The 19,993-nt window shown below is 33.8% G+C and overlaps 2 protein-coding genes across 3 annotated transcripts in view; both read right to left on the bottom strand.

The window, feature by feature from the left end:
• Positions 1 to 2,299, bottom strand: part of LOC108764447 (hemicentin-2) — a 39,114-nt gene extending 36,815 nt beyond the window's left edge. Inside the window, exon 1 of the mRNA XM_018512710.1 lies at positions 2,218 to 2,299. Coding sequence (XP_018368212.1) covers positions 2,218 to 2,299 — 82 coding nt within the window. The remainder of the gene's footprint in view (positions 1 to 2,217) is intronic.
• An 11,739-nt stretch (positions 2,300 to 14,038) lies between these two features.
• Positions 14,039 to 17,580, bottom strand: LOC108764435 (cytochrome P450 6a2). Of its 2 annotated transcripts, XM_018512694.1 has the most exons (6): positions 17,084 to 17,580; positions 16,118 to 16,640; positions 15,345 to 15,566; positions 14,889 to 15,140; positions 14,535 to 14,714; positions 14,039 to 14,108 (listed from the first exon to the last, which is right to left on the bottom strand). In XM_018512694.1, exons 1-5 carry the CDS (start codon positions 17,420 to 17,422, stop codon positions 14,545 to 14,547), a joined length of 1,506 nt encoding a protein of 501 aa, XP_018368196.1. In that variant the 5' UTR covers positions 17,423 to 17,580; the 3' UTR covers positions 14,039 to 14,108; positions 14,535 to 14,544. The 2 variants fall into 2 exon arrangements, with proteins under 2 accessions (XP_018368196.1, XP_018368195.1); XM_018512693.1 differs by lacking the exon at positions 14,039 to 14,108 and having other exon boundaries at positions 14,443 to 14,714.
• Positions 17,581 to 19,993: the final 2,413 nt, after the last annotated feature.

The raw sequence follows: 19,993 nt of genomic DNA, 5'->3' as shown, positions 1-19,993 counted from the left end.
TTCGTGTATGTCCTCCGATCTACTCCTCCCCGACACCATTCAATTTCGAACGGAACAGCCGAATCTACGGCATACATACCATTACGCATTTGTGTGCGCGCGTTACACGCCAGGGGTCCATCGTTGGTTCCTGATATACACGAGAATTCGTGGGTATGGGGTGGACAGTGGGGAATGGGGAGGAGGGGGGAGGGGGAGGAAAGGGTGCGCATGCAGCGGCTTTGATTTTCAGTCCACGATACGCTACTGCCAATTATTCAGCGTACATGTTGGCCCATTGTGAATCTGTCGAGAGATGGCGGTCGATTACTGCATCCGAAGTGGAACCGTTATGTCAATTTGCATAATGCACCGATTAAATAAACGGGTTGCGGTCCTGTCCGATGTCGTGGAGCACGACGACGCGACGCGACGCGACGCGGCGCGGCGCGGCGGCGGAGGGCGCGTCCCCGTCGCTGCCCGCAAAACAACTATTGACAGGCGGCGAATTCTCGACGCCGTTCACGTCCTGTGCGTACGTCAAAATTAATGTACGCTCCCCATCTTTTTCCGGCGCTCGCCGCGCACGCGACACGTCACATCACGCACAACATGCACGATAACGATTATGAGGTTGTCGCCGATGTCGCTACGATGACGGCCGCGCTAACTTGTCCTTCGCCATTAATTAGCGGCATAAATCGCGGCCGCGCGTCACGCCTGAAATTCTGTCGTGTCCTTTTACCCGGTTCCGTGTCGTAAATCAGAACGCGTCATTTGTCACCTCGCACATCGGCCCGTACGTAATGCCGAAATATATATCGGATCACCAAATAAATTCTCGTCTTGCTCGATTTAGTTTCGCGTTTAATGCCGCTATTTGCCCAAGCCGTTGTTGCATGATAATTACGGCACGATCCGACGACGTGTTCCCCCGATGCAGTAATTCCAGACATTGGCAAACGATCGCTGATCGTATAATTATTGTCCGTTCGTTTTATTGGCATATACGATGAATATACGCTGCATTCTGAAAAATCAATACAGTAATAATAATAAAACGATATTTAATGTCGAATGTGGAGATTTTTCTTTAGTGGAATTTTTGGAACGTCCACTATATATAATTGAAGTTTATCCTGGTTAAATTCAAAAGTGTTAATAAAATAAAATGTATAGGTCTCTCTCTCTCTCTCTCTCTCTCTCTCTCTCTCTCTCTCTATTTTTAGTTAACTGGTTAGATGACTGTCAGTATTTCTCGCTGGCATATTTTTCATTTGATACAAAAAAATGGTCATTGTAATCTTTTTTTTAGAGTCACAAAACGATCGCTGCGACTAACTGTGTTAATTAATTCAATTATTGCCGTTTGTTCAAGTGTTCTTTATGGTACTTCAAAGTCAAAGTTCTAGTCTTTATTTGTCATACGAGTACATGCGCGATTAGATATAAATGGTGGAAATGAGAGGAAAATTTTATCAGAAATATGATTGTACACGTATTGTAGACATTTATTTTAATGTTTTCCTCATGCTATCTAGAGTCCTGTAAAATATTTAATCAATAACTATTCAACATCATATTATAGTTTTTACTATCAACATCTGCTTTGATTATTAATATGATTACTACTATTTTTACCTGCGATACCAATCGAAAGTCTTTTAAATTTCTTTCTGAGAATTAAATTAATCATAATCTTTTTTGATAAATTTAAATTCTCCGCATTAAATATTTCATTTACTATCGGCACTAATCGAAATTAAAATTTTAATAAAAGGAACTGATCAGCTATCGTGTGTGTGTCACTATCTCGCGTGTCACATCTGCTGGTTCATTATCCTGCGTTGTGATATGGAAAATCGATACGGACGTCGATATAAGCGATCCTAATGCAGGCGCGTAAATATTTTCACTATGTTGAAAGCAGGGGAATATTGCAAGCGTAAACATTTTCCCCGTTACCTGCGAAAGCAACGTAGGTACTTAGCCTTAAACGTGTCGGCGTATATAAGCGATGACGGAACTTTGGAGAAACATAAACTGAAGGAAGAAACCTTATAACAAGAATAGAAGGAATACTTATCGATCTGAACCAATTATTTTTCCCAATCCCATTAGTGAACGTAAACGAAAGGGGAGAGACGAATCTCCTCTCCTTTCGCAATTATGTGTTATACTTTATTCCCTTCTGCCTTTCTCTGTACTAGAAAGCTTCCAAGTTCTTCATTCACTTACGTGGCTCGTCGACGTCGCCGAGCAGAACTTCCGCAACGACGAACCGGGCCAGCAAGCTCATCAGCAAAAGCATCCTCTCCATTGTAAGCGGAATGAATTCTTGTCTCCTCCGTCTTCTCAGTGCAGATACACTGTCCTTCTCCTTAAACCCTGCTTAAGTGGGAGTCGACGCGGCTGATAAATTTCAATGAGATGAGCGATCCCCGGTGATACGTCAGGTCATCCGGAATCTCGGTTTTAACGGGCGCATCTCGTCATAAGACGCTGGAAACGGAGGATCCGTCGCATCGATCTGACTCGGTCCCCCGAGGTGGCCGATTTTCACCGGCAGTGAAAAGCACGGGCTCCCAATAAAACGTCCGATATACACTTTTAACGGTAACGAGCGAGGGCGACGGCGGGGGTCCCGACCTGCGCTTTGAGAGAAGGCTTAAGTGCAGTTGACGGAGCACGCGAGGCACTTCGCCGGTAGATTCTCGACGTAAAACTGCAGATTATAAGTAAGTCGCGTAACTCCTTAAGGGCTCCGTGCGATTACGCGCGTTATTTATGTACGGAAACTTTAGCGTCGTCTAACAGGGTTACTCGATCGGGTAATTGTACATCCTTGCACAGTCTATTGGCGTTCACTTCATACACCACTAAGTCTCACACGCGCGCACAGATGACCCATTCCACGTCTCTCATCGTCATCGCTCGGTGATAATGACGTAATGATGTTTTCGAGAACGTGGGACGGAAAAATCGATAAACTAGATGACTCTGTTTGTCGTATCGCGCGATTACGATAGCATTAACGATTGCAACTAACACATCCGCTAACGAAAAACATTTTACGTTATGCACTTTGGTATATCGGGATTACCGCCCACCGTTCTGATACATCCTTCGTCCTCCGCAAAATTCACGCTGCGCCGCTTTCAATTATATAGCGAAATGAAGAAAAGGCGTTCGGGTAGCAAACACTAAAGTATTAATATCTCCAATCACATCGGACTTGTCAGATCCAATTCCATTTCAGGTACAAATGTGATCGATTACCTGGGAAGAATTATCTAGCTTAAATATTATCTATTTTATCTAAAAAATATATCTCATTCCTTCTCGAGGGAGAGGGTTCTCCGCATGATTCCGTAAACCAGATCGCAACCTCGGGTCAGCGGCCGACAGTGTAGTGGCGAACTCGTGATGAGTCTTCCTCTGGGACACGAATAAAGCGATCGCGTGAGGGTGGTCTAGTTCACAACTACCGTAAAAGTCACTTTCACTTGTCACGTATGGATTGGCTTTGGGTGCCGATTGATGTTCAGGTCTCACTCACGCGGGAGATCGGTGATTGATTCCAATCGGCCTTCCCAACCGATTCTCGATAAACGCGAACCCCTGCTCAAGGTGGAAGGCGCGCTCACTGCTGCGTTGCGGCAGGCCTACTGACAGTGCCATCGAAGCTTTCGGCTCGGCTCGGCATGACTCGTGCTCCCGCCGATCACTTTTCATCCCCTTCGCTCCCGCGCCCAACCTCGTCCTACACCACTGTGCGCACTCCTCCCTTCGGACTACCCGACACTTCGCGAATCGGGTGAACGTTAGAAAACGACTGTCGTCTCGCTGAAAACGCTGAGACCGCGAGCGATACGGAACAAAGAGAACGCGAGGCGTTTGTGTTTAGTTTGTAGATCGGAACGTGAAAAATAAAGGTTAACAATACGGGGAAGTAATATGTATCTGTACGCCAGCGAAGCGAGGAATAAAAAAATCTTGAAGTGCACATATAAAAAATGTAAGAATTCGGAAAGATTACCGAAAACTCAATTTCCATCCTAATGTCACATATAAATCAAAGAATCTCTCTCTGGTTTTTTTTTATTTTAAATTTAATAATTTTTTTATTTAAAAAAAAATAATTTAATGTCTTTTTTCTTACAATATACAAGATCATGATTCAATATATCGCTCTTCGAAGCAATTTGTAATCATTTTCTGAAAATGAAAATGTTTTATGATCAATTCTACGTCATTTAGTGTTAAAAGGAGGATTATGTCAAACACATATGAGTATAAATGGATATTATGTGCGATGCAAAGCATTTTGAAACATTCGGCGTTTTACTCAAAATGACAATCGCATTACCATCGAAATGACACAATGTGCTGCTTTCTGTGTGTCTGACCAACTACGTTTGTGACTATAACTTCGCGTCTCTCTGTCGATCGACTAAAACTACTTGCGTGGTATGCGAATTTTAGAGAAAAAATATTAGAAAAAAAAATTTTACAGGAACAAATTATATTGAAAATAAAATGTCTACTGAAAATCTGTACAATAATTTCATAATGAAGCTTATTTTAAGTAACAATGTTATACATATGTCATATCTACGATAGATATTATATAGATTTCAAACTTCAGCAATAATTCAATTGCTGTTGTAGTACTTATGCTCATTTTTTACTAATAAAAAATTAAATTGCTATAAACTTGCTTATATAAAAGCAAAAAATTTAAAGATATGTGTAAAGTGTAATCGCATAGAATATATTTATATGTATAAATATTATTCATATCGTTGAGCACAGATAACGAACGATGAATCAATGCGTCCGTTTAAATAATTACGACGAAATATTAAGACATTATCAATTGATTAACCTTTGCCGTACTATGTACAATTTGGTGCCTCATCCATACTATCAAAAACTAGTCACTAGAATCTCTTCGTTTTTTCACCTCTTCAAAATAATTCAAAAAATCTCTAAAATTTCACCAACATACTTTCAACTTTCTAGAATAAATATTGACTCTTCATTTTGGAAAATAATAAAATGTAGTATAATTTATAATTACCGAAAGACTCATAAGTTGGGAAAAAATGGCATTTGATTTAAAAAATGATAACTTTTCTCATAATAAATGAATATTTAAAAAAATCACTCCAGGGTTTTGTGGTTTAGATATGAAGTTATGAAAAAAAATACTAGAACTTTGAATTCTACAAAAAGTTGAATTATTTGAACACATAAATATGAGTAATTTTCAACAAGGAACAATCAAGTAGAAAAAATCAAGTTAAAATATGCATTTTTTTATTTTGTTGTAAAATAATGTATTTTTTCATTTAAAAAAATATAAAATATAAATGTAAATACACATTTAGATGAATATATAAAGAAAAGAGTGACTCGCCTCTTCAGCTCTATCTATTTTGTCTAAAAAAATAAATAATTCTTTTAGAAAAAAAATTTTTTAATGAAAACAAACATTCAGACATTAATTTAGAGTGAAAATAGAATACTTATAATGATTTTGACACAATTTTTATTTTCACAAAAAAGCTAACATCGTATACTCACAAGGCTCACTAGTGTCTCACGTCGACTTGAACTGCACGCCAGTCACAGGCACTGCAGTATAAGTAAGAACAGTAAGTACACTCAGTTAAAAATAGTGGCGACCGTTCTGCACAATTTTCAACATGGCGCACCAATCAGTTTCCCTATTCCCTAAGATTATTCGCTCTTATTGGTGCTCACGCATAATTTTCAACATGGCCGAGTGAAACATAAAGATCAAATGTGCCGACACAGAGTGTACTTACTGTTCTTACTTATATTGTGTCACAGGCAGATTGACAGCCGGGGTTGTCGCCACGCACAGGTCCCTCCCACCACAAACTTTTTTTACGCGGCAATAACAAGCGCCGGGTTGACCGAGCTTGCGAGAAACTTGCACGAAGAGGAATCGCTCGGTCACTAGTTACCCATATTAGTACGGTAAGGGTTAATACGAAAAAACTATACGTTTTTATGTAAAAGTAAAATTTAAAAAATCAGAATGTTTTCGCGTGAACCTTCTTTTATTATTATTGTTATTATTACTTTCTTATCAGTTTCTACTAATTTCTCGTGTTCACGCATCCCAATATACTGCACGTAATTTTTTTTACATGCGCTTTGTATTGCAGTAAAATAAAAAATATTCAAGAAAAATGACAACTGCCAATGCATAAAAGCGCGAGTATTAAAAACTAAAAATTGAATTACAGAACAAGCCGGATTTAATTCGTACACCCCGCAGGCAGTGAAAGTGATTTACGTATATGTCGGCTGACCGAAAAAAATCACACATGTGTACACACTTGAAACATATGCATTGCATTGGCATGGACATTTAAAATTCGAGGACATAACTGGAAAAACGTGAAATGTTAACTCTTTGTCGGCTGCCTCTTTTATCTTTATTTAAAAATTTTACAAAATTTGTATCGCAACAATCCTAAAATGGTTCAATTCTGAAATTACCCTGTGTTGATAAAATTTTTCAAAAATATAAATAGCACGAGCTTACAATTGTGCAATAACGTTTAACTTGTTTATATACGCAATATATATCAAGTAACCAAGACAGCGATCGCATTTACCATAATTATAATGTATTCATTAAAAGCGCAGGTGCGCAATACGGTATACTCAAGACGAAAGTTTATTGCTTTCGCAACAAGTTTCTGGAACGCTATTGTAGAGCGATGATTCGCTCGAGATATTACACTTGCCAAAATGAGAATAGTCCGAAATACCTGAATATTATCTCAATACTGCAGTGAAGTATTACTATTTATCTCATGAAAATAACGTGCGGTAGTATGCGCACGATTAAAGATATTTAAAGCTATTTCTGGTTTCACTGAACAACAATGAAGATTAATGAAAGAAGAAATATAAGCGTTATATCATAATAAAGTCGTGTAACATTCTAAGTCTATAATATTGACATGTCATGTATTACAGTATTATACAGATCAATTTGATTTTAATAAATTTCAGGATATATTCTAGTAAATACATGATGAAAACGAGCGAAACTGATTACCTAGTTGATAATTACTGAAAATTAGCGATAAGAAGAGAAATCTTTAATATAAAGATATTTTTATAAACGCCAGTTCTTTTTTGTTAATGAAACTGAAAGAAAGAATAAATCCTATCAGTAGTTCTCCTTTATATATATCATAGATCTTCATTAAGTAATTATCCGTTGTTATCTTCGCGAATGTAATTCTCTCGAAGTTGTCAAAATAATCGGTAGCGAAGTTGGTCTCTTCACACCAACCGCAAACTTTCCGATAGTTGTACTTTGCGGTGATATAATAGTACATTGCCGGAACGAACGTAAAGCACTCGAGTAAGATATATTACATATTATCGCGCATCGTTAGTTCCCTTTTAGCAGCAGCAAAACTTAATTATGAATTTTTATCCAAAAAGTGATGTAATAATCGCCATACAATTGCGCTATCATTGTCAGATCGTCATTGTTGAGAATTTATATTCAGTTATTCATTTGCTCTCGCAAAATTTTTTTAATAAAACAATATCAGTCATTAGTATTATTGTACGTAAAATAGTATAGTACGATGCAATGCAAAAATTTGCTAATTCTAGTTATTTTGGCGCAACTTTTGCGAAATATTCAGGAAAACATTATTTCATTACAGACTTATAAGAAAATATATATTTTTATCTTCTTTTATTATTTTTATCGCTGCTTTATAATAACGGTGTTAAATGAGTTTATTCAGATGTACTATTTTTACCAGATAGGGGGAAGTCGCCTATATCGTACCCCCTAACGTTTAAACAAAATTGTAAACAAAAGTACTGAACATTTTAGAATATTCCTGTACTTATATTAAACTTTGGTTCATTGGCAATAAAACAAAACGATAGTTTTGCGAAAATAAACATTAAATTATTGTTTAAATTAGATCTTAAAAAAAAGTAGCTTTCGGTACGATTTGGAGACCGGTCGTTAAATTGTACCACTTGGTTCCTAAATCGTACTTCTAATACAGCAAACAAGTTGACATTGCTTATTGTCATTTTTACATTAAAATAACATCTTTAGCGTTAAAATGACGGTAAACAACGTCAGTTTGTTTACTGGGAAAATAAACAAAATTAATTTTAAAACATATTTATTAATAAATTTATTTTTAATTTCAAACTGAGTATACATATTTAAATAGGTATAATAAAAACTGTTCTATTATAAAAACAGAAATTAGACTCTGTGTTTTTTAAACTCATTTAAGAAAACAAAGTAAAAAGCAATACTTATATTGACTTAAGCTATCATTGCACTATATTTCAGAATATTAAAATCTCAGATATTTTGAAAAAATAAATTTTGGAAATAAAATTAATTACGGATTTTTCCGTTACAATAGAACAGATTCAATAGAAAGATTCAATAGAAAGACTCAATAGAAAAAATTAATAGAAAGACTCAATAGTTGATAAGTTGACTTTCTTGAGCGCTTATTTAAATAGTTTTGGTAAATATCAGGATTGTCACTACAGGTTTCGTGCAACTATTTAGAGCACCTGACACACTGAATTCAGTCCACTGTAGGTTCTTTTTTATCATAATAGTAACCTCTATATATTGCTCGCGTCACTTGCAAAAATCGTACCGGTACAATATAAAGACCAGCGACAAGTACGATTTACCCAACTCTCTGTATTTTAAAAAATTTGCCAATAATAACATAACTTACAAATATTTTGCTAATTTGATGCTATACTTGAAAAGAGTTGAAATATCAATTATAACCATGGAGGACACTATAATTCAATTACCTGCCTTATACTGATAACATTTAATAACATAACTTACAAATATTTTGCTAATTTGATGCTATACTTGAAAAGAGTTGAAATATCAATTATAATCATGGAGGACACTATAATTCAATTACCTTTGAAGACAAAACTAAAATGATAGTTCTTAACCCATATTACCAGCGTCACATCAGTGTCATTATTAAAAAAAAATGTTTCGTTTAAAAAATACAATGGAGGTACGACTTAGCCAACTCCTCCTTATATCATTATTTTTGCCAGGTGTATAATAGATCGCATTTCTTAGCGTATCTGTATAAGACTTCACTCGTAAACAGACGACTTGAAGACAAAACTAAAATGATAGTTCTTAACCCATATTACCAGCATCACATCAGTGTCATTATTAAAAAAAAATGTTTCGTTTAAAAAATATAATGGAGGTACGACTTAGCCAACTTCTCCTTATATCATTATTTTTGCCAGGTGTGTAATAGATCGCATTTCTTAGCGTATCTGTATAAGATGCTAAAAATAACGAATCAATTATTGACATTTTATAAACGGAAGATTTGTTAATTACATGATTTTATGACATCTTATGTCAAAGAGAAACTGGAAATTTATCTACCTATCTCTCTGTTTGTCACTTGTCTTCTAAAAATAAAAATTTATTTATTTACAACGCACAACAATTATTATTAATAATAAAAGTATATTTATAGAATCATGTTTTTAATGAATTAAAATAATAAAAATTTGTGCGTATGAAATTACAAACAATTATAAACAAATAAGCCAATAGTTATAAATAAAAATGTTTAAAACTATTTGTTTATTTGTTTATAATTTGTTTCAAGGCTGATATAACAGCACAATATCGAAAAATAAACAAATTTTTATTATTTTTATTATTAAAAACTTGACTCTATAAATATACTTTTATTATTAATAATAATTGTTGTGCGTTGTAAATAAATAATTTCTTAAATTTTTTATAAACAGTATAAAAATGTATTAAGATAAACATTGAATATGTATATAATCATATATATAATCTATGCGCATACACACAAACACGCACACACATAAATACATTTACATACATACAAATATTTTTATAATAAGCAACAATCGATATGCTTTTACATTAGGAAACTACGTTCCAGAAACTTGTTCTACTTTTCCGTTTGTTTGCGAGTGCGCAATTTGCCTCATTTCAAAAATTGTAATCCAGGTTTAATTTGTGTAATATAATAGCAGAAACTGTCTACCTAATGTTTTTAGTACTCAGTGTTTACATTTTACTGTCGCAATTCGCTTTATAATTATTTAAGATCGTTCCTTTTTTTGTAAAATTAATTTACCATACAGTTAAAAAGTAAGCAGTAATAACAATATAAATATTATATGAAAAAACAGTTACAATTAATTAAGAAGGGAATATTTCATGCATAATTAACTCTTCAAATTCAAATTCATAGGTTAAATTTAAGAATCAAAATATATTTTATAATACTATTGATTAATACATCCATTTTTATTATCGTCTATGATTCGAATTTTTTTCGTAGCCATAGAAAAATTTATGTAACATAAAATTAACAAATATTAATCTCTAAATACAGATTGACAATGGATTCAGTAGTTTCAATAATTTTTTTTTTTTTTTGCAAAAGCGATATATATATTCATGAGTGCATGTAATGCATGAATGTTAAATATGAAAAGAAATAAATTTCGCAAACACTGTAATATTGTTGTAACACAAAAATTTTTCCGTATATATATAATTTTTTAAAAAGCATTAAAGGATCATTTATTATACTAATCTGTAAGAATTGACCAATCATAGTCAATTATTCCCCTTTCATTCGACTATGTAACATAAAATCAACAAAATATCGATATTAATATATAATTTCAAAGTCACATCAGACCATAGAGGATTAACTCTCCAACACCACTCCGAAATTTTCAATCATAATTTACACTCTGGGCCATTGAGGGAAACAACATGTATTTTTTATAGCTCCGGACTACATAAAAATCTGAAAAGATTCTTGCACACTTGTGAAACCTTTAAAAATAAATTTTTATTATAATAAAAACTAGACTATGTTTTATTTGTTTTTACATATTGAAATCTGAATAAGAATTTTGAGAAAACGTGATATCGACTGTGCCTTAAAAGGCACAAAGTAGTGCTGGAGGATTAATATTATAATTTTTTTACATCTGTTTATACGTATACATTATACAATAATTTCCACATTTCAAGTGTGTCAAAACTGCATCATCTATAATTCCGTTAATCACTGCGAGTACTGAAAATCTATAGTTATACGCGTGAACTATAGATTTTCAGTATTCTCAGTGCATAATTAAGCGCAACCTGTTTGTAGCATCATATGTATTATTTTAAAATAAGTATTACTGTAAATATGATATTATTTATGATGCATAACATGAGGAACATTATTGAAATGAATGTCAATGTATTAACCAAAACTGGATTATTATCGAACTGTCAATAATAATATGATTCTTCTTAGCATTAATTAATATTATGTAACGTTATGCTCTGAGTTGCTCATTATTTATCTAATACAATTTCGTTTCTATATATTTAGTGGTTGTAATAAGAAACAAATATGAGTTGATGAAGATTAGTCAATTAATATTAACATCATGCGATGATATAATATCTCATCATGTTAATACTAAATCCACATTGATATTTATTACGAGAGCAAATCAATAAGTACCCGTGTTTCAAGACAGGCGGCGTTGCTGATGCAAGTTGGCATTAGAGTTATATATAGAGAGAAGCGACATCGAACCCCTACCACCAGATCGGATCCCAACCATCACTAGAAACGTTGGTATTCGCGTCCACCATTTTTACTCCTTTTCCCACTGTTTGTTCTCTCTTCAACCTTCTCTCTTCTCTCTTCAATCTTCTTAGTTTAGCGGCGGAATGGAGAGAGAGCAAGGAATTGAGAAAAGGAGCAAGAGAGTGAGAAAAGGAGTAAAAATGGCGGATGCGAATACTCACGTTTATAGTGCCTTACCATCACTCCCTACGCCGCCATGTTCCGACCGCTAAAGTGTCGTACGTAAACATAAACATACTCCAACCTTCAATTCTGTACTTCGATGTGAATAACAAGAATGTAGTGATTTTCTGTGTCATAACTTATAGCGTATTCGATTACTGACTCGACCCGACTCTGAGTCAACAGTCTGTTCTTTTTAGCTGCATTTCTTACACAATTTAGCTCTTCTTTTGCAGCTAAACAGAACAGACTATCGACTCGAAGTCGGGTCGAGTTAGTAAATCGAATACGCTATTAGTTGAATGCATATTCCTTTTGCATTCTGACAAGTGAGACATAACTGAAGTCGGCGGCCACATGTGCAGCTACATGTAATCAGCTGCGGTCACAATATGGCTGCTTCACTTAGGAGGAGATATCCATCAGAATACATATCAGACTATCAATCAGAAACTCGAACTCAATGTCGCTTCTTTCTATATATAGGACTCTAGTTGGCATTACCCAAAGACCTAGGCCCGTATTCAGAACGCGCTTACAACGATGTTAGCACGCTAACATACTATACTTTACGTCACGCATATTATAGAATTTCAGAGATAAAAGTGCGCTTTTATCGATAAAAGCGCGTTCTGAATACGGGCCATAGAGAATAGACTGTGCGATCCGTATCTAATAGCGTATTCGATTTACTGACTCGACCCGACTCCGAGTCAACGGTTTGTTCTCTTTAACTGCATTTCTTGCACAGTTTAGCTCTTCTTTTGTAGTTAAACAGAACAGACCATTGACTTGGAGTCGGGTCGAGCCAGTAAATCAAACACGCTAGGTAATGTATCAAATGTGGTCGACAATAATGAGAGAGAGGGACCGTGGGAGACGGCCAATCTCCTTCTCATTCTCTCTCCCATTACACCATTGAATGGAAAGAGATACGAATGGCCGTCTGCCACGGTCCCTCTCTCTCATCCCTATCGATCATTTTGACACACGGATCGCGCAGTCCATTCTCTATGTCTTTGGCATTACCATCGTGTACTACCATTTTTCAAACATGAGATACGAATGGCCGTCTGCCACGGTCCCTCTCTCTCATCCCTATCGATCATTTTGACACACGAATCGCGCAGTCCATTCTCTATGTCTTTGGCATTACCATCGTGTACTATCATTTTTCAAACGACGCCATAAAAAATTTCAGAGTGATCCATGCAATAGTCTTGATTTGACAGCAATTCGTAGTGAGCGTGTTTGATATTTTCTGATACAATGGAAAAAGCAATATCGATCCGTAATTCGTTTCTAATTTTTGGATGGAAAAACGTACGAAGAAATAAAAACGAAGTTGGATGCCGTCTATGGGAACTGTTCACCATCTATGTACAATCGTCAGATATTAGTTCAACGAATTCAAACGTGGTCGTTCGTCTGTTTTTGATGAAGAGCGCCCAGGCCGCCTGGCAGACGTGGTTACTGAGGAAATCATTGAAAAAGTCCACGACATGATTCTCGTTGATCGCCGAACGAAAGTGCATGAAGTAGCAGAGGCCGTAGGCGTGTCGTACGGAATGGTATTCAATATTTTGCATGATAACTTGGGAATGAAAAAGCTGTCGGCCCGATGGGTGCCGCGATTGCTTACGATGGACAACAAGCGGATGCGGTTATCAATTTCAAAACAGTGTTTGGAGCTGTTCAAGCGCAATCCGAACGAGTTTTTGCGTCGAGTCGTAACTGTTGATGAAAAATGGCTCGGTGGAAAGAAATTCACGTCGAATGAGGAGGTCATCACCGAAACCGAGGCCTATTTTGCAGAGTTCGACAAATCGTATTTTTCTGAGGGGTTAAAAAAATGGCAGAAGCGTTGGGAAAAGTGTATCCTCCTAAAAGGGGATTACGTTGAAAAATAAAAAACATTTTTGTGAAAACCTTGCATCTTCATTACTAACACGGGTACTTATTGATTTGCCCTCGTAGAATGTAATAATTCTTAACATTATTGCGTAATACTACACATATATCAAATTAATACATCGGCTATTTTACTTTTGCAATTATAATGAATGTATAAAATTAATACGGAACTGAGAATAATATTACACAATAAAATATCCATATTAATAAATAAATACTCACAGTAAAAAGGGAGTTGAATCTTTTGAATCATCTGGATGTGTTGCAATTGGCGTCATTGATGTGTGTGTAAAGCCTTATCTATAAATATAATTTAATTATTTAAACATTGCAGAAAATTTTACACGTTTAATTTTTCTTTTATCAATAAATATTATCTCATTGACTTATGTCCATTTTTATCAATATAAGTTAACTTTAATCTCGGTTCAACTTATTTTTCATCTTTTTCTAGTTCTAAAAATTAGAAAAAGATGAAAGTAAACTGTACCGAGATTAAATTTAACCTACATTAATGTGTAATGTAAACATGTACTACGAATATTACATAAACGTTACAATAGAATATGTAAACATGTACTACGAATATTACATAAACGTTAGAAAATGTAAACATGTACTACAAATATTACATAAACGTTACAATAGAATACTGACATAATGTCATTTTGCATTGTTTGATTAACTTATAAGTGTACAGGTATATATGTAGTATACAGTACTTACAAATTATATGTTAGACGAGTTTGGTCAATTTTACATATATACCATGAGTTGTTTGGAACATGAAACTGCTCCACGGAGCATGAATAAGTGGAATCTGAGTCATTTCGCAAACATTTATTTTATAATTCATCAACACTTTAATTAAACCAATCTTGGTCTGATTAATGGCAAATCTCGCACCTAAAAAAACAATATCACATTTTAATATTTCTCCAATCAAGTATGTCTATATGTCCTGTTGTGTATGTGTATGCATGAGTGCATGTAGAATGTTAAATATGAAAAGAAATAAATTTCGCAAACATTGTAATACTGTTGTGACACAAAAATTTTTCCGTAAATTTTTTAAATTACCAATACAGTTTCTTGGACCATCTCCGAAAGGCAGATAATACATAGGATTCCTCTGTTTTACATTTTCCGTACTAAATCGTTCAGGATCGAAAACTTCTGGATCCGAATAAATATTCGGATCGTGTTGAATAGCATAATTGGGTATAACCACATTTTGCCCTTTTCGTAGAGTGATCTTAGTCCCCTCAAAAGTATAATTCTTTATAGATTTCCTCATTAGAAACATTACTGGTGGATATTTCCTAAGAGTCTCTGCAAAGTAATACAAACACTTGGTTCAACAGAAAGATATTTTTCGATAAATCGAACAGTCGATTTATCAAACCTTCCGCATATCTCACGGAAATAGTCGTCTCTGACTTTCAGAAAATCGAAAAAAATCACAGCAAAGTTTGTGAATAAATTTGATTTGTTGAATTATTTATAAGAAATACTTTTTAAAGAGGATAAACAAACCTTGAAAAATCTTTCCCAAATAGTTCATTTTCTTGATGCTATCATATGATATTACTCCGTTAGCACTGTCAAGGACTTCCTTAATCTCCTTTCGAACTTTTTCTTGAATTGATTGATTTTGCGCTAGTTCATACATTGCATGAGTCATTGTAGCAGAAGATGTCTCGAAGCCAGCCGCGAAAAATACGAACGATTGAGCAGCAATGAATTCATCCGTTACATCTTAAAAATAAGAATAATAATAATTTTGTATTTAGATTTAACATGAAGAAAAAGAAACAAGTTATTAGCTATTACAATAATTACCATATAAAAAAAATTAAAAAATAGTTAATACTGTTGAATATACGAGAAGTGACAATTTTGTTGAAATATTTAAAAATTTAGCTAGATGCAGATCTGAAAAATAATTTTTTGAAGTTGTCAAAGTATACAGGACGTTCAAATTAGTTGCTAGAATGTCAATACTTTTTGCAACATTAATTATTATGCTTAAATTTCCTCCATAAATAATTTAATGTTTCAACAAAAATATTTTCAAATTTATATCTACCTAAATTTTTATTTACAGATACTTCAACAAAGTCGTTTCCTCGATGTAATATCATGTTAATTGCCCTTAAATTGTCATATTAATTGTTTTATTCAATGATTATGTTTTGTGAGAAACAAAATATAAACATATATATGTATTCGAGAAAGATAATGACAAAAATACGTTTAACGCATTCGAAAGTTTATAAATTAAGACGCAAAAAAAGCAATGTTCCTACTATTAACGCCCAGTTTGCCAGGATTATCCTTGAGGTCGATAAGTATATCGATGAAATCGTTTCGATGGACATTGTTCCGCTTCCTGTATTCTATAGTTTCTCGGGTAATATCTGTTATGAACTTGGTCACGTCATGATCATCAAAGAAATATCCAAAATTCTTGTAGAACCACGGTATTTCTTTGAGTACATTTCTAATCGTGACTTTTGGGGTAGAGCGGAAGATCTTACGGCCTATACGCTGAAACTGATTATTCTCTTCATTCAACGCTTTCATCTCGAGACCGAAAGCACACGATCCGATCACGTCGACAGTGAATTTAGATGTCAGATGTCGGCACTCCACAATACTGTCTTTAGATACTATCTCATCTAGATACTTCTCGAAGTGGTCGGAACAGTTCAGCAACAAGTGAAACATGTCCTTCAACTTCCCGGTCGTGAAGACGGGCGAAAGCCTCATTCTTAATGGTCGCCATCTAACAGCGTCGAGTCTGAAGAGGTGCATGGACATGGGTTCGGCCTATAAATTATGCATCAGTGTATCAGAAAGCGGGAATTATGGTAGAAAGTTTCCTTTCAAAGTTTTCGAGTGATCAACGCTTGCCTCGAAACTTATACGTCAGCTCAACTTTAAATTGCAGGGAGAAAAAGAGAGATACTCTTTGCCAACTCTTAATTTTTTTAGTTATTGTAATTGATATGCACGTTCAAAACGAAACAAAAAAGAAGAAAACAAATTAAAAATAATTATTTTAAGTAATTAAAATTATTATTTTTTTAATGCTAATGAAAACTTTGTACAGTTGAAACGTACAGAATTGTTACCACTTTCATTAGTAAAGATTGCATTTTTTAATTAATCAACATCTTAAATTTATTCGTCTTTGACTTTGTTTTTACTTATTGCTTTGCATATATTTACACATTAATATCTACATATTAATATTTTCAAGAATATCGTACCTTTTCATAAACTGCTGAATGTCGATCGGCAAAGGTGGTGAAATCCTTGATCAATACTTGTTTGATATATTCAGGATCTTTTATGACGAGCACAGGATTTCCTCTCAAAAATACACCCACCATAGATTCTTTCGGATATCGGTCGTAAATTTCTTTGAAAAAATCACCCATATTTTTCCTGCCCATTAAAAATTCGACAATGTTGCCGAAGAACGGAATGGGTTTCGGTCCATTGATCCCACGCGATGTCCAATAGTCAAAGTCAGCGGTCAAATAATAATAAAGTAAATATAAGATCACCACGCAGGCACAGAGAATTTCGAACATGCCTGTAGCCATTGTTGTTAGCTGGCCGCTATTGTGATTGTGATGCCTGTTATGTGATTACTGTACAGTTCAACTCACTGTAAACTCGAACTGAACAGCTCGAATACAGATAGCATGCAGTTCAACGACATTTGCGAGAAATATATAACTGACACTGTTAGGTATTATGTTTACTGCGCTAAGTTTAATAGGAGGCTCCCCACTTCTTGCTACACAGCTTAGGACAGAATGACTCATGACTGATATGTTGATACATTTTATAACTGTGTACCACTGGAATCATATGGAATTTATAACAGATATGCTGAGTCATTTTATTTTTAAATGTCTTACTTTCAAAGTTTCATTATGTACTTATTAATTTTGTAATCGATAAGATAAAATTAAAGGGGCATTCTCTTTTGTAAGGCTAACAATTACATGATTATTCAGGAATTTTTTAAAAGAAATGAATTAATATATCAATATGAAACTTTTTGGAACTTTATTTGTACAAAATAGATATTTAAAAATTATTTTTTCGTGTCCATATGTATCATACAAAAAAAATATGCGATGATACGCAAGACGTATGAAAAAATTTCTTTTTGACGCGTTGACATTATTCCGTTAGTTCTAGTAGCCTGAAACCAAAAAACCAACGAAATTATTAAATTGTAAGAGTTACACTATTACTGGAATTAAAATATAAGAAAAAAATTGAAAATTGTTGAAAACGGTAATGTTTTGAAAAACGGTATTGATTTTTACCTATACATTTGTTTCGTTTCTTTTTTATACAATAAAATGGAATAATCGTAAATTAAATTCCGTAGTTCCAGTAATAAAAGAACATATACTGAATGGACACGCAAAAATTCAAATCGATCGGACGCTTAGTTCCCGAGATATTATGTGAACGCGGTTAAAAAATACTATATTCGATGTTGATTCCATTATCATTTGACTGAGCCTACGGATCATTTTAGTACACATTGATAACTCAGTTATTGTTCATTATTTCTGTGAACGGCATTGGTAATATATTTTCAAGACTATCAACTTCCCGAAAATGCAATTTAAAAAAATCGTTTTTTTTGACCCGACAAAGTAGAATACTCTCTTAATGGTTTTTGTTAGAACACGAATTATAATGAAATAGACGATTAAAAAATGTATAAGTACAATAGTTCGGAGATAGCACTTGTGTGTGTATATATAACTCTTTGTTTCTCTTAATGGTTTTTGTTAGAACACGAATTATAATGAAATAGACGATTAAAAAATGTATAAGTGCAATAGTTCGGAGATAGCACTTGTGTGTGTATATATAACTCTTTGTGAAATACATATATACATAATACACATATAAAAGTTTCTTTTTAATTATAAATCGAAATACAAATACAAGAAGATAATCATTTATACATTCTGATAAAGAGAATCAGTACAAAGTTGGGTAATGAGAAAGACATTTGTGCTCATTAGATATCGTATTGTGTAATTCCGATAAAATATAAACCTTATATTGGCATACAAGCTGCATACGTCTGTGCATATTTATTCAGACACGCAGTGTCTCCGCATATAATCAGACAAAAAATATAACAATAAAAATAAAACGATAAAATATAACGATACGTATAAAAATAGTACGATTATGTACCGATACTTATATTTAAGTATATTTTAGTTACTTTTTGAATGATATTTTCCTGGACTAAATAGAATATTCAATTATATAAAAAAAAATTATATGAAATATAATACACTTTTACTGAGCTCCTGTTGAACGTGCATTTAATACAGGGCACCAAATTTTAACGCCGTGACAAAATAATTTGTCCAATAAAAATTTTGAATGTTTCATGTTTTTGAAACATAATGCATAAATATTAAATGAATTATTTGAATAAAACTAATTAATAACTTTATAAATAATATTATTTCGTTTTATTGTATAACATGTTAAACTGGCATAGAATATTTATAAATATACATATAAAATATGTATAATACGTAAATATTACGTACGGATACATGAAATCATAAATACCTGTTTATTCTAAAATTTTATGTTAATAAATAAAAGTACCTGTATCTAGGCCAGATACATTTAAGGCTCCTGAGTGATCATTACACCAATATTGAATCATGACATCAAACACGAGAAATGACGCGTTAATTCTTGTAATCGAAAAAAATTTAGATAAAACGAAATGATATGATAGCTGTAAAGCAGTTATAAAGATAAGCTAAAGCTATTCTTATTCTCCCTGCAGTCAGTAAATAATCGTAAAAAGTAATAAAAAGCATTACATGCTTTTTATTACAACAACAAAAACATTTTTCAATGTTTTGTCAACAACAAAACATTGAAAAATGGAGTTAGGCCACTTTCAAAATAAACGGCTCATTTGACTTTTGTTCGGTGCGCCTGCGTAGCCTATTCTGTGTATTTTATCACTTTTTATAATTATTTACTGACTACTGAAGGAGATAAGGAATAAGGATAACATTCGTTCATTTTTACAGCTGTTCAAAGCTATAACTTCAAACTATAGGAATCAAAGCTTTAACTTCAAACTATAGGAACCAAAGCTT

The sequence above is a fragment of the Trachymyrmex cornetzi genome, unplaced genomic scaffold, assembly GCF_001594075.2.
Source record: "Trachymyrmex cornetzi isolate Tcor2-1 unplaced genomic scaffold, Tcor1.1 scaffold422, whole genome shotgun sequence".
Classification (NCBI taxonomy): domain Eukaryota; kingdom Metazoa; phylum Arthropoda; class Insecta; order Hymenoptera; family Formicidae; genus Trachymyrmex; species Trachymyrmex cornetzi.
The sequence above is the reverse complement of the archived record's forward strand: the minus strand, read 5'-3'. Positions and strand labels throughout refer to the sequence as shown.